The sequence below is a fragment of the Punctularia strigosozonata genome (genome assembly GCF_000264995.1).
Source record: "Punctularia strigosozonata HHB-11173 SS5 unplaced genomic scaffold PUNSTscaffold_3, whole genome shotgun sequence".
Taxonomy (NCBI): Eukaryota; Fungi; Basidiomycota; class Agaricomycetes; order Corticiales; family Punctulariaceae; genus Punctularia; species Punctularia strigosozonata.
In genome coordinates this window covers 1,858,986-1,872,073 of record NW_006767435.1, presented here as the reverse complement: position 1 = coordinate 1,872,073, position 13,088 = coordinate 1,858,986, and the positions used below count along the sequence as shown (strand labels likewise).

At 56.1% G+C, this 13,088-nt stretch overlaps 3 protein-coding genes across 3 annotated transcripts; 2 read left to right on the top strand and 1 right to left on the bottom strand.

Annotated features, from left to right (window-relative positions):
• Positions 1-3,387: 3,387 nt before the first annotated feature.
• PUNSTDRAFT_99015 (uncharacterized protein) lies at positions 3,388-6,377 on the top strand (the record flags this gene model as incomplete). The annotated part of the gene is made up of 5 exons (XM_007381230.1): positions 3,388-3,819; positions 3,892-4,311; positions 5,218-5,260; positions 5,643-5,973; positions 6,019-6,377. The coding sequence occupies exons 1-5, from the start codon at positions 3,485-3,487 to the stop codon at positions 6,375-6,377; spliced, it is 1,488 nt and encodes a 495-aa protein (XP_007381292.1). The 5' UTR covers positions 3,388-3,484.
• A 473-nt stretch (positions 6,378-6,850) lies between these two features.
• Positions 6,851-11,124, bottom strand: PUNSTDRAFT_50633 (uncharacterized protein). Its single transcript, XM_007381229.1, has 10 exons — positions 10,973-11,124; positions 10,424-10,917; positions 10,168-10,353; positions 9,939-10,080; positions 8,342-8,421; positions 7,959-8,065; positions 7,614-7,881; positions 7,454-7,541; positions 7,139-7,389; positions 6,851-7,075 (listed from the first exon to the last, which is right to left on the bottom strand). The coding sequence occupies exons 1-10, from the start codon at positions 11,109-11,111 to the stop codon at positions 6,998-7,000; spliced, it is 1,833 nt and encodes a 610-aa protein (XP_007381291.1). The 5' UTR covers positions 11,112-11,124; the 3' UTR covers positions 6,851-6,997.
• A 75-nt stretch (positions 11,125-11,199) lies between these two features.
• PUNSTDRAFT_99009 (SSU ribosomal protein S9P) lies at positions 11,200-12,851 on the top strand (the record flags this gene model as incomplete). Its single annotated transcript, XM_007381228.1, has 5 exons — positions 11,200-11,892; positions 12,064-12,214; positions 12,285-12,410; positions 12,466-12,536; positions 12,655-12,851. The coding sequence occupies 5 exons, from the start codon at positions 11,200-11,202 to the stop codon at positions 12,673-12,675; spliced, it is 1,062 nt and encodes a 353-aa protein (XP_007381290.1). The 3' UTR covers positions 12,676-12,851.
• Between the last annotated feature and the right edge of the window lie 237 nt (positions 12,852-13,088).

Below are 13,088 nucleotides of genomic sequence, written 5' to 3'. Positions count from 1 at the left end.
AGGTAGGTGCAGGGAAGACACGGTCTGCCACTTGCAAGGAACAGAACAACAAGTGGCTCCGAGACTTTGGTAAAGGCAGATGGCAGTACTCAGGGTGCCGGAAGCATACATCGAGCCCCGAATAGCAGCGAAGTCGATTGAAATTACCCATAGGTCAGATTCGCTCGCGTGGAGAAGGGTCCTTCTTGATAATGACGGCGTGCGGTCGGGGTTGAAGGTTGTTCGAGGCGGCGTCCCGTTCCTGAGCGACCTGTTCTAGGTGTCACCATCTGGACGACTCCAGCAAGATCCGGCACCTGTCATATAATACGGATATAATGCTGTTCCTTGCATTTACCAGCTTGAGCCGTGCAGCAATCCCATTCAAAAGCACGTTTGCTGCGTACATGCCGATCTTGCCTTTCGGACTGTAGTTCTACCGGTAATCCTACACCCACACAATAGAAGCTTGAGGACAGATGACCTCGACATCAAGCAACGGCACACCGAGATCGATACGCACGCTTGTGGAGTCCCTGCGGCAACACTACCAATGGGAGCGGTCGGCGGAACCTTACTCATGGGCGTTGCCGCAAAACGAGAAGATTTGCGCATTCCCTGAAAACCCCTGAAAACAGTGCGTCCGAACGCGAGTGTCACCGCATAATGAAAGGGAGCCAAAGGCCCCGAGCAACGTCGATCAAAACAGTCGTCGTACATCTCGATATGTTTGGGAGATACCTTCTACCAAGCGGATGTTTTGACAGAGGACGTCGAGTACCTTCGTAACTTACGCCCATGACTGACCCCGAACTCCATATCTTGTTTCTCATGCGAGGACGCGCGACCTTCGATTTCCTCTGGCGGTCGCTAGTAGCTGATAGAGCTTGTTCATGAGCGGGAACCGACGATGTTCGGTCGCCTGCCGAACAACGCAGATGTATTCCATTTCTCGACACTATCTCCTATCTAGTTGTCACAGTTGAGCGGGCGTGTGCGTCATACAGGCCACATATTGCTCTGCGGTCCAAAGGACGGACATTGGATGGGTGTGATTGCAGCGCCCAGGTCCTGAATGCTACCGCTCTAGTCCTCACCTCGCTTCACCAACACTGACACCGACGGCTTCATGAGACATAACCTCGATCAACCAGCATTTCACCCTTCCTCCAGGAGTAGCGAGGCATCTGCGACAGGTAGAGCAGGAGCTGACGATGGCCCAGCGTGAAGACGCGTGCGAACCGTCGGCCTGCAGAAAGGGATATACCGAGCTCGTCTTGCTCAGCAACCCGCGGACGGAGGTCTCCGGCACCGAGGGCCAACGAGACACACTGTTCGCTAGGACTGACGACAGCCGCCTGGGACTCCTGAGATTGTCACAGCGAAACTGCCCGATGGACTATTCGTGCACAGTCTGTGGTACAATCACGTTCGCGTCTGTGTCACAGTAATACGCCATATGTGCAGGATCTTGCGCGAGCGATCGCCCCCGCCCTTCGAGATTGCGTGCCCAACGTACAATAGGGCCACTCGAGATCAACCTCGGGGATTTTTGCATGTACCGAGTTTGTCGCACCGAAGGCAGAGAGGGGGGAGCAACGCGATGCTGGTACCCACGATCTAGATTTGATAAGACAGGCCTCCTCAGATCGGGCTTCGCGAGGCACATGGAGAGGGAAGCCTCGAGTTTCGAGAGAACGAAGAAGCTTGTCGGTTCCAGTCCCGTGCAGGCACAAGTGATCCACTGTACTGTAGCGATGCGATACCACCGCCCGCTGCACCGAAACGCCTCCTCTCGAGGGTATCTCAAGTTCGGCTGGACGGGCGTTCCGGTCGAAACGTCGCACGACCACCGAGATCAGAAGGACTTGCCGGTCATTGACACCATGGGACTTGCAAGCTAAAATAGCACGATTAAGATTCCAGCCCCGCCGCTGGGGAGTCGTGGCAAGGCTGGCCTCTCCGATGATTGTGGTACATCTCGGAGGGACAGAAGTTTGTGCAAGGCAACGAAGCCTTGTGGAAGGATATTGGCAATGTAACAGGGTTGTCCACCGAGCGGCGCAGCACATTTTTGCTGACTTCCGAAGGAGACAGAGTCCGAAGTTCATCTTGCCAAAGCAGGTCTGAGTCGATCGTGCGAGCATAACCTGCTCTCCATGTTAGGATATACTGCGCTTCTCCGTCCTCAGCGTGCATATGGATGGTGTACAGCATCATTCGGGGAACCCCCTCCGGATGGACGAGTAGACGATAACAATGTAGCGCAACGATGGCGTCGAGCCGTCGGGCTCTCCGGGTCGGCGTCCTAGGTAGCCTATCTGGGCGATTTAGCTCCGCGTTCGTTCTCATAGGCACGAGGGAGATCGGTGAAGTCGAGGGTGAGGAGGGGGCTCCGCTACCACCTGCGCCCGAAGAGTGAACCTGATACGTGGGTGGGGAACGCAGCGCGAGCCAGAAAGTGAGGCCCAACGGAGAGTACTCTTCGCGTCCGATATCGTGAGGGTGGTGCCGCAATGCGTAGTGATTGGGTGCGAACGGCTAACTCCGCCGCGGGCAGGATTTGCTAAGGCCTGGACACGGTGTGTGATTGGAGATGTAGGACGATGAACGCTGGCCTATCCGCTGGAAACGATATGTAGTCTGACCGCAGCTCTTCAGATCCCGCGTACTTTGTTATCGATGGACAAACTGTCATTGGCCAGCGGGCTCTTCCCGTTGGAAAACCGAGACTTTCGCGGTCCTTTGAGCCCGAGAATACGCACGCACCTCGCACGCCCTGCCGAACCGAGACATCCTGCACATTTGTCAAGGCGTCGCAAGGTTGTTACATAGCCATGAAGAGAGGACCCGTCCACGCAGGGGAATATATCAGCAGTCCCGTTTACCCGTTGCCGAGATCTTGACACGTCATCGCAGTGCACGATACTTGAGTACCAGGCTAGCAAACATCAGTAGACCACCAAGACCGATAACCAGCAACCCTGCTCATGCACCATACTTATTGGACAAGACAGCGGGCAGTACAGGACGCAAGGAAGGACGAAACCGGCAAATGACGGCGATCTCGTGTTGATTGACGCTTTGGAGGCTGTGTTCGTATATTGTCGCCGCTGATTAGCGCTCGTTTCCATTGATGCAACCCGCTGGAGGTATCGTCGAGCAAAATATTCGCTTCATCTTGCTCTGCGCGAGACGAACGAAAGATATCCCTGCGCGACGTTCGGCAAGGAATATATATTATTGTTTTGCGAACATCGGATATCAGATAGATTAGCTACCGTCTACAGCCTCGCTAATGCAGTCCTCTGATATGATACTCTCACGTGCTGCGTATGTTCGGAGAGGTGACGATGCTGGCCTCATCCATCTTACGCCGCGCCGCCTCGCTTGCTCGTCGTCCTCCATCGTCGTCCTCGTCGTCCTCGGCATTCCCGAGACACAGTCCCTCTCTGACTCCGCCTATCAAGTCGTTCATTTTCCGCCCCCGACCCTCTTATCTTGCATGATCGCCTCTTCATATCGCCTCGAGGCGCCTCGGCCTCGCCCGCCTCCGCCCCCACTCCGTACGAACTCACCTGGCGTGCGCTCGTCGTGGAGGTCGGCGGACTACAGTCCCGGGGACACTCAGACCCTGCTGCGCTATGAAATACCGTCCCCCGTCACTTCGCCCCCTCCGCGATCCGGTCTCGGATCACCGACATCGCCTCGTGCCATGTCGCGAGCGGAAGCACGACGGGCGCGCACAAAGAGCCCCCCCGCGAACCGCGCTATGAACGCTAGCATGAACCAACCTGCGAAGGACGAGATCGAGCAGTTCGCGGCACACTGCCGAGCATGGTATGTCATAAGTCTAATCTGAGCTTAACCTTCCTATGATTGACACATGAATGGGCGCTTCGCTTTGCTCAGGTACTTCCACCAAGACGACAATGCGGGCCGTCTCATGACGCAAACACTAGCAACCCTCCCGTCTGCTCAACGCGCCCCCTTCGCGAAACTCCAGGCCTCCATTCGGTCTCAGTATCACGCCCACGTCCAGATACAACGGCAGGCCGAGTACGCTGCCCACCTCTCCTCCGTGTCACCTGGTCAGTCCATATCTGCTGCTGCGCGGTCCGATCCGCACGGTTTGGAAGCGCAGAAGGAGCGACTGGACAAGTTCGAGCGGTTCGTGCAGAGGTGGTGCACGCCGGGAATGCCGGGGACTAAGCCCTTCTTCGAGGGCTTATGGGCGCTGATGAGGCTAGAGGTGATACCGGAGCACCTGGGTGGCGCCGGCCGGCGGAGAATAGAATGGGAGATCGACGATGCCGTGTTCAAGGAAGCTTCGTGAGTCGTCACATCATCCTCTTTTCACGTTGGTTCGAGGAGTGCCGCAGCAATTCTCTGGCGGCTTATCCGCTGCTGGGCTTTCTTCCTTCACGTTTTTGGCACCCGTTGTGACAATCGCCATGCGGAGACAACTGGATGGGTCTATTCTCGTTCACATTGGCGGGAACACATCGCATGAACGTTTTCGATCGTTGGAGCAGGCAATTTCTGATGGACGGATGGATGGACGGAGATGGCAATGCCACCCTTCGTGTCAGGGTCCTAGCCCTCCTAGGCGCTCTCCACCTACGATGGTCGGCTGTCCGTATTGCCCCCGCCACGTATCCTTGTGCTTCTCGCCTAGAGCCCCGGAGCTCGCAGTCTGTTCGCGTTCTAGGACTCTCGCGATACGTCCCTACCTACTCCGCTGGTTGGACTGTATGGGCGGGGCGTGCTGCGGTGTGGCGTTCTTGCCGCAGGATTGGGTTTTTCGCCCTTCGTTGCTGTCATTCATCACTTGATTCGAGTACCGTTCACGTTTATTTCTGCTATTTGTTCCCAGAGGAGCAGCGCGAGGTTTACCTCTAGTTCGCTTTTTTCGGGCCCCTTCGGGGCCGATGGGTGTACGCCTGCGCCTCACACGAGGCCCGGTTCGATCCAGCCCATTCGTCCAGGCTGCGGCACCTCGGCGCAAATAACCCTCTGGTAGCGTTCCTGCCGCCCTTTGCTTTGGTCGCCTTGTGACAGTGAGCGAGCGAGCATTTGCTGACAAACTGCTACTATCACCGCATCCCGGACCTTCCATCCATGACCCGCCGTATCCGTTACCTGACGCGCAAAACCGCCTCACTGGCTCGTCTCTCCCACCTCAAACTCGCGCTCTCACCCTCTGGATCCATTCCATGTCTTATCCGGTGCCCACAGTGGGAAGGATTTTATGTTCGAAGCCATCGACGTCCTCAAAGGGGTGAGTACCGCTCTTCTTTCTTTGCAGGCTCGCAGGTCTCCGCCTACTCCGCTCGTGTCTTCCGCTCCCAGAGCGTCCCACCGCCGCTCGCATGACGCCGTACCCGGTATTTAATGTTCTTTAGGCTGCGCAGTTGCCGCGTTTGCGGGGCCTGACGAGGATCATGCGTGTTCTCGGAACCTCTCGTTCCATTTCGTCTCTTGTTTCGAATCCTGTGCGGCGTGCGGGTCTTTCTTTAGGGCGTCGTCACAGCGCGCGCATTAACCTATGATGAGTGGCGAGTGGCGAATCGCCTAAGTCCGCCGCACCCCCGTTCCTGGGTCTTGCCTTCTTCCGTGTTCTATCCATTCCTACGAAAGCATGTTGATCTTTGTTTTGCCAGGTACTCGCTTTCGAAGACACCCCCGCATCGAAGCGGGGCCCGACGTGGAGTCGTCCCGGCTCATTGTACGAGCAGCCCGTGCCGCATTCGCGCTCGCAGTCCCAGCCGTTGGCACTCGCCCCCCAGCGGCAGCTCGCGAACAAGCCGGGCGGCATTTCCGCCGAGGTGTTCGCTAAGCGCGCCCGCGCCCCGTCGGACCCTTTCCTCGACACGCACCGTACCCTGCCTCCATCTCATACCGATGCGCAACCACGATCGTTGGGCGAGCCCCCTACGCTCACGCCATCCTCCGAGGTGTCGCAAGAAGAGCTTGAGGAACTACGTACACCTGGTACAACTCCTTCGGAGCACGCCAATGCCGCCGCAGCGGCTGCAGGCGCTTTGCTAGGCGAAGCTGAAGAAGGCGACGCGGATGGATATATGCGCGTTTGGACGGCGCCCGACCTTACGAACCCGGAATATTTGACACTCCTCAAGGTCTTCCCCACCTTCATTACCCAACGACCTCTACCTCGTTTTCCCACCGCAGGCTCCCGGAAGTCCGCCTCGGCGACCTCTTCCAGAAGATCACGTATCGCGGACGAGGAAGAAGGCATCGCGTCGGCCGAAGACGATGAGTTGAGGATCAAGTTCGGAACCGGCGAGATGTGGGCCGGTTCGCGGATGCGCAGCGCCGACTATGAGGGCGGCTGGTGGACACGTTTGAAGCTTTGGTTCAGAAGAGTATTCTGTTGAAGCCTGTTGCCATTGTCCCGACCCACCCACCGCTCATCCGGACTCTTTGTTTGTACGCCGAACTTGGCTTGCACGGACACCTTCATCATTCATACCACACTTAGTGCTTGCTATCCTTTTACCCCTGTTCCCCTCCCGCACTCACTATCCACTGCAGATTTAAATTGGTGCATATACACAATCATACAGTCACTCATGTACTCTTTTTTTCGGGCACCCAGGTTGACTTATCATTTGTGGACTCTCTTTCTTGATAGTCAGAATGTCACAGTACAATCCCATTGTAGAACTCAAATGCATTGTACATGACCACCAGAGACCGAAGTGGGTCGCGACACACAGGGTAGATATGACATATGGAAACATCCCTCAATGTAGAGGCGAAAGATAGCAGTCATCCTCACGTGTGTGTATGACCGTTATAGCAAAGTTGCCAGATGTCATTGTCCGTTGTGATAGTAATAGATCTTTTTACAGCTTGCGGATGGTGCAATGTCAGACTAAAACGATGTATGGGTGAACTACGGTGAATTTACACTAATCGATGTGTACCGGGAAAGCGATGGTAACGTGGGTTTGTTCTACATGTGATCACCTCCAAAGGGATCAAGAATCGTACACTACCGTCCTGTCTTAGCTTGTCTAGTCCGATGGAATGCCAGCGCATGGTTGACAGCGTTAAGAACAGGGTTCATAGCCTGTGACGTCGATTACAATGAGTCTTTGGCGACCTCCCACCATCGCGGATGTCAGACACGCACGATTTCAACCTTGGAGGGGTCAACACCTTCTGCCGTCGCCATCCTGACGAGGGCGTCGACCTTCTCCTGCGTTTTGGATAGATATCCCGCCATTTTAGCCGCCTTAGCCGCCTTCTGCGCCGGCGTCGATGCAGAGAGCACCGGCGCGTCTGACGGCGGCGGATAGATCGCCGACCAGAATTGCCGTAGGAACTCATTCGCCGCCGTCTGGCAGGTCGTCAACTGGCGAAAGAGGTGCTCAGGTATGTCATCTGAGAACCGAACGTGTATCAGCGGCACTGAATAGGTGGGAGAAAAACGAAGATTCGGGTGCACTTTTTCGAGTCTTCGTGTCCAATCGCGCGGCCACGTTCTGCGTCATCGCCGCGAGTGCTGCTTCGCCCGATTTCTTGTCGAATCGCAGCTATGGCATTTTGTCAGCCGAGGATCGTCATGGATATTGAATGGGGTTCAGTATCCCCGAAGACAGTCTCACCTCAGTCAGGTTTCTCGCCCAGTCGTCCAACGAAACCTTAGACTCTCTTAGCGCGGTTTGAATATCTACTTCTTCGGATTCTTTGCCGTCCGCGCCGGCCATCTTCGCCTCAAAGTAGCGTTGCCGATCCTGCATCTCGAGCGCGATACCGCTCGCTGACTCTGGATCGTGCAAATCCTCGAGATCAATCTGGGCGTAGTAGTCTTCCAGTCCGGCGTTGTCGGGGTCTGGAGCTAACCTGCGTTTCTTCGAGGGAGGCTCGTCCCCGCTGTGACCAGGGTCCACATTCAGTCTCGACGCCGAGATAGCCTGTGACGAAGGTAAAAAGAAGCGCGTTTGACGTACAGAGCGGACTTGAGCAAGCGCTCGGAATGCTCGTTAAACTTGCGTATGAGAGGGAGCGTCGCGCGCTGCCGGCCTGCTTGCATCGTGACATCGCGTTCGTTGCCGGTCTAGGCGATCCGGGAGCACGATGACAGGCATCGTGTGCGTTCAGGAAGCAGGCAAAGTTGATTGGCCCGGATGCCGGTGGCAGTCGAAGGGTCAGACAGCGTATCCCGGCCACGAAGGTGAAATTGTTTCCGAACGAGAGGAGGTTATTGCCAGAGAAGGGCAAGTGAGATCGAGACCGACAAAATTATCGGTGCGTCACAAGCGACGATGCACGATGGATGAAATGGAATAAATTGAGATCAGTAAGGTTTTAAGGTTGCAGTTGCTTGGCATACCTCGCCATGATCTTCTTGGGTCGCACCGAGGTCGATGAATGCGTCGACGCGCTCGTCACGCAGCCGACGAGGCTCGAGGTCTGATGGAGACGTAAATAGAAGCAGGTTAGTTCAATCGAAGTTGAACGTCGGCAAGTAGCGAGAAGGTGCGCAATAGTCACGCAAAGAGGGAAACGTGTATCAGAAACAACACTCATTCGAGGGAGTAAGAGTGGGAGGGAATGAACAGAGAGAGACGGATGATGACTGAAGATGAATGGAAGGACTGCGCCTGTATGTCCCTATGACCTCTGCGAATCGGTGCTCGGTCAATAACAAGACGATGGTCGAATCCAATCAATGAACATAGAGCAGACATTCAAACGCAAAAGGTATGCAACGCAGAACGTGGCAAATGACGCCGAGGGACAGGAGGTATCCAATCAGCACGTGAGAAGGCGCAACTCAATGGCCAGAGGCACACGAAGCACGTCCATCCCGAGAGAATCCGCGGTTGAGCAGGTGCCGTGCAGGGCGCGTCAATTGAACGCGCGCGCACGTTATCCGATCGACGTAGGAAAATCTGGCCTTATGAACACCAGTACGGTTCCGTGGTCCAGAAGTGTCGATTGTTTCCCGGAGGAAGAGGTTGAAAGCATGATAGACGTGGGCTAGATCAAGAAACGAAGGGCAACGTGGACAGAATGCGGGGAAATAGACTATCTGTTCAGATAGTCTTTTGGGCCTCTGGGATGGTCCGGGTGGGAGTGCAGAAGAAGCAGCACTCCTCCGGAGATCCGGTTGAATACTCGGTGGCCAAGAATGAACGGGCACGCAGGAAAAATTCCGTTCAAAAGAGTTGGGAGCTTCGGGTGACGCAGCAAATGATAACTGAACGGAACGATGGCGAAAAACTGAACTGCCACGCGAGAGAAAAGATATGTGGAAAGGCGATTGGACGACACAGAGGACACAGCAAGGGTGCAGCCGTGACAGACGGGTGCATGAGATACCAAATGGGTCGCGGCACCTATCCAGATGAAGCGGTACCGATGCATGTTACTCGAAAGTAGCCGCAGGTAATCCGGGGAACGGAGGCGTCGGTCCGTTGGAATCAAGCCGGATCGCTCTAAGAGATGGAGTGTTGCATGGCCAAGCGGACGGTGGACGAAGGCAAGCTCCACCGCAGAATGTATGGGGGAACAACGGGTCCAAAGGCTTCTCAGGGACTAAAGAAGAAAACCCTCTTCGAGGCACATTGCTTGAGCGCAAGGCGGCTCTCATGCAGGTAGGAAAGAACGGGCAAACTCTGGGTTGGCCGTATGCAAAGAGCAAGTGAGGCAGACGAGCGACGAATCCGAAGAGCACGACCTTATATGCGCGCAGCCAATAATGCAGCGGGCGTCGGCAGCACCGGCCACATGTCATGGTCCGGCGTGCAGAACACGAAATTTCACAGCCGCCAGCGCGGATGTCCGGTTGACCATCTCGCCGCCAAGAACTTCATGGCACCGAGCGCGTGCGGAGGCGAATGTGAGAAGCGCCAGCCGAGCAAGAAACACGCAAGCACAAGCGAAAAGAACGAGAGAAAGAAAGTGACGAGCAGAACTGGACATACCGTCATCGTCCTTCTCGAGGTACTTATCAAAGATCGGATCGTCCTTGACGACGTGTTGTGCCGCTGAGGAGCGGATCGAGGCGCGGTGTGCGTTGAAGAGCTTGGACTGAAAGTAGCGTTTCCAAAACTCCGCCTCAGTCAACTACACGTGTAGCAGCACAAGCATGGGCGAGATGAATGGTAATAAGCGATGGTAAGGAGATAAGGCAGAGAGCAGCTGTGAGCGCACCTTCTGTGGCACGTTCTCGCTATATGCACGAGCGACGACGGGATACTCTTCAAAGATGTCGTGCACGAGCTGAGGAGTAATGACAATCTTGATATCGCCGTCAACCGTCTCCGGGCGGGGATCAACGATAGTGCCCGGCCGGCCGCGTTTTTGCGAGGAGGATAGCTGGTAGGATGCGAGGAGGTGCTGTGAAATGGCAGGTTAGCAAAGAGCGAGCTGATATAAATCGCATAGGCAGACACATCGTGAGGCTTACCTGTCTTCCTTCCCAAAACTCAGCCTCCGAAATTTGCCCAGTCATGACCAGCTCGCGATGCAAAGTGGCGAGCTCTGGATGGGCCAGGAGCACCTTCTTCCTCAACCTGAAATCTTCCTGGCTAAGACCCGGGCCGGGTGCGGGGGTCGGGCTTCCTCTCGCACTCGGTACGACACTCTCGCTGCGCTGCAGGCTCGCCGTGCGCGTGTCAGGCACCTTGGCAGGTATAACCATCGGTTTTGGTGTCGGTGCATTGCTGGCCGACGCAGTCAACGGCGTCCCAGACCCAGGCAGCGCAAGAGATGGAACCGCAGAGGTCGCCAGCGACTTGTTGCGCGCGATTATGTTTGTGAGCTCCCGCTTGAATGACTCCCGCTCGGTGAGCGCCACAGTCTGCGGGGTCGATGTGAACGTGAAGTTGTGCCCTGCATCGTTGCCGACCAGTCCAACTTTGAGCTTCACTTGCGCAGCGGCCTCCCTACTGACTGATAAGGCTGATCGGAAAACTCGTCAGTCTGTGGAACACGCGGAAGACCGAGAGGCACTCACTGGCGCACTCGACGCAGGGTACCCTCACCGCGGGCGCCTTCTTGCCGCGCTGAGTCCATTGGAGATGAGACGCAGTGAGCTCGAGGACGCCGTCGAGTTTCCGATAGGCGGCGTTGGCCTTGCAGAGCGGTGGAGGCATCCCCGGACGCGCATCGCCAGCGCCAACCCGTGCCCGCCGCCTTTCAGCCACCTCCTCCTTCCTCTTTCGGACATTTTCTGCCTTGCTCATGAACGTCCTCCGCGCCCTGCACCCCCCGCCGCTGCGCCCGGCGGCGTCCGCGGCGCCCTCTGCTCTGCGCGTTGCGGCGTGCAGGCGCGTCGCACCCGCTCGCTCCTATGCTGCTGAGCGCACACCCTTCGTACCCCCGGCCGCGGCCGACGAGCTCGGCGAGGACCTCGCGGGCATCACCGACACCGTCTTCTACCCGCCGACGCCGACGTTCTACACCGGGCGCTCGCATCTGTATGACCAGCTAGCCGAACTCCAGCGCGCGACGAGCCTGGTCAACGCCGGTCTGCGCCAATTACACCTCTTCCCGCTACCACCGTTCGCGCTCGCGTCACTGCCCTCCATCCAGACCTTCTGGCTCCCGCATGCCGAGATGTCGGCCGCATTCGAGACGAAGCTCTCGATCTCGCGTTACCGCCAGATTGTCAGCCTGCTGAACGAGCTCGACCGGTACCGCAGCATCGCCGAGGTCGCCGGCCACGCTGAATATGCGGACAAGATCGGGGACCTGCTCTCGCTGTACGAGTCGACGAACAAGAGCCAGAAGTTGCGTCAGAACCGCGGGAGGAAACCCAAATTCGACGAGTGGGGACGGAGCTATACACTCGGCAAGAGAAAGGAGAGCGCGGCCAGGGTTTGGATGATACCCGTGCAAGGTCGGCTGCAGGGCGGTGCTGCCGTCAAACACGCGGTGAACGCTCTAGAGGAGGGAGAGCGACAATATCTGGATGCGGAGGAGGAAGCGGACTTCGTCGCGTCCGGGGCAAAGGACGCCATAGAAGCCGAGGCAGTTGGCGACTCGGAGGTTTGTCTCTCTCCTTTCGCGGAGGAGTACTCCCTAAGATCAAACCTCTGACGACAGAGTTCAACCTCATTAACTCAATTGTCACCTCGCCCTGAATCCATCTCGACCACCACTATCCTCATCAACAATGTGCCTCTTGCTCAATATTTCCCAATCCCAGCAGACCGTGAACGGATAGTGCGGCCCTTGAAGCTCGCCGGTGTCCTCGGTGAGCGATACGCTGCAATCATCCCGTGTCTTCACGCCTGGCCCGTGTCTGATTCTTCGATGTCGCATAGGCGCATATAACGTCTTCGCCCTTGTTCGCGGTGGCGGCACCTCGGGCCAATCCGGCGCTGTCGCCCACGGAGTTGCACTAGGCATTGCTGCTCATGAGCCAGATCAGTTACCTATGCTCAGGAAATGTGCGTGGGGTTCTGTGCCCTTCATAAAAGTCTGTGTTAACGCCTTCCACCTTAGCAAAGGTTGCCGTACGCGATCCTCGACAAGTCGAACGAAAGAAGACGGGTTTGCTCAAGGCTCGCAAGGCGGTACGTCATACTCGGCTCTCTCGAACATGCTTTCACGCAATTAAATCTCTCTCATTTCGCTATTCGATGAACATTTCGGATCAAATACTGACTTATTTCTTACTTTCGCCCTATGCAGCGCACTTGGGTCAAGCGGTGAATCTTCCATCTTTCCATCGTCGATTCATATATCCGTGTCCAGAGAGAGGGCCAGACGATTCCACTGCACAGATGACACATTCCATCGCATCCGGCAGGAATGCAAGCACGTACACGTTATCTGTATGTCACGGTTGCTACATATTGAATATCAACTCTACAATTTGCGAGACGTCGTCCAAATACCCTACAGTGTCGATGGGATTTCTGCCGTCGTCAGAATAGATGAAGGGTATCGAACACATTATCGCCGTGAGCTCAGAAGAATGATCACTGAGCATATCGCTTCGCAATGGCGGTCACGTCATAGTCGAGATGAACTCGAGTCAGTAAGAATCGGTAGTCGTAACTTGGCTGCGTGGAGCGAACAAGATAATGCAATCAGTTTATTATGTCCTACTGCTGTTGAATACT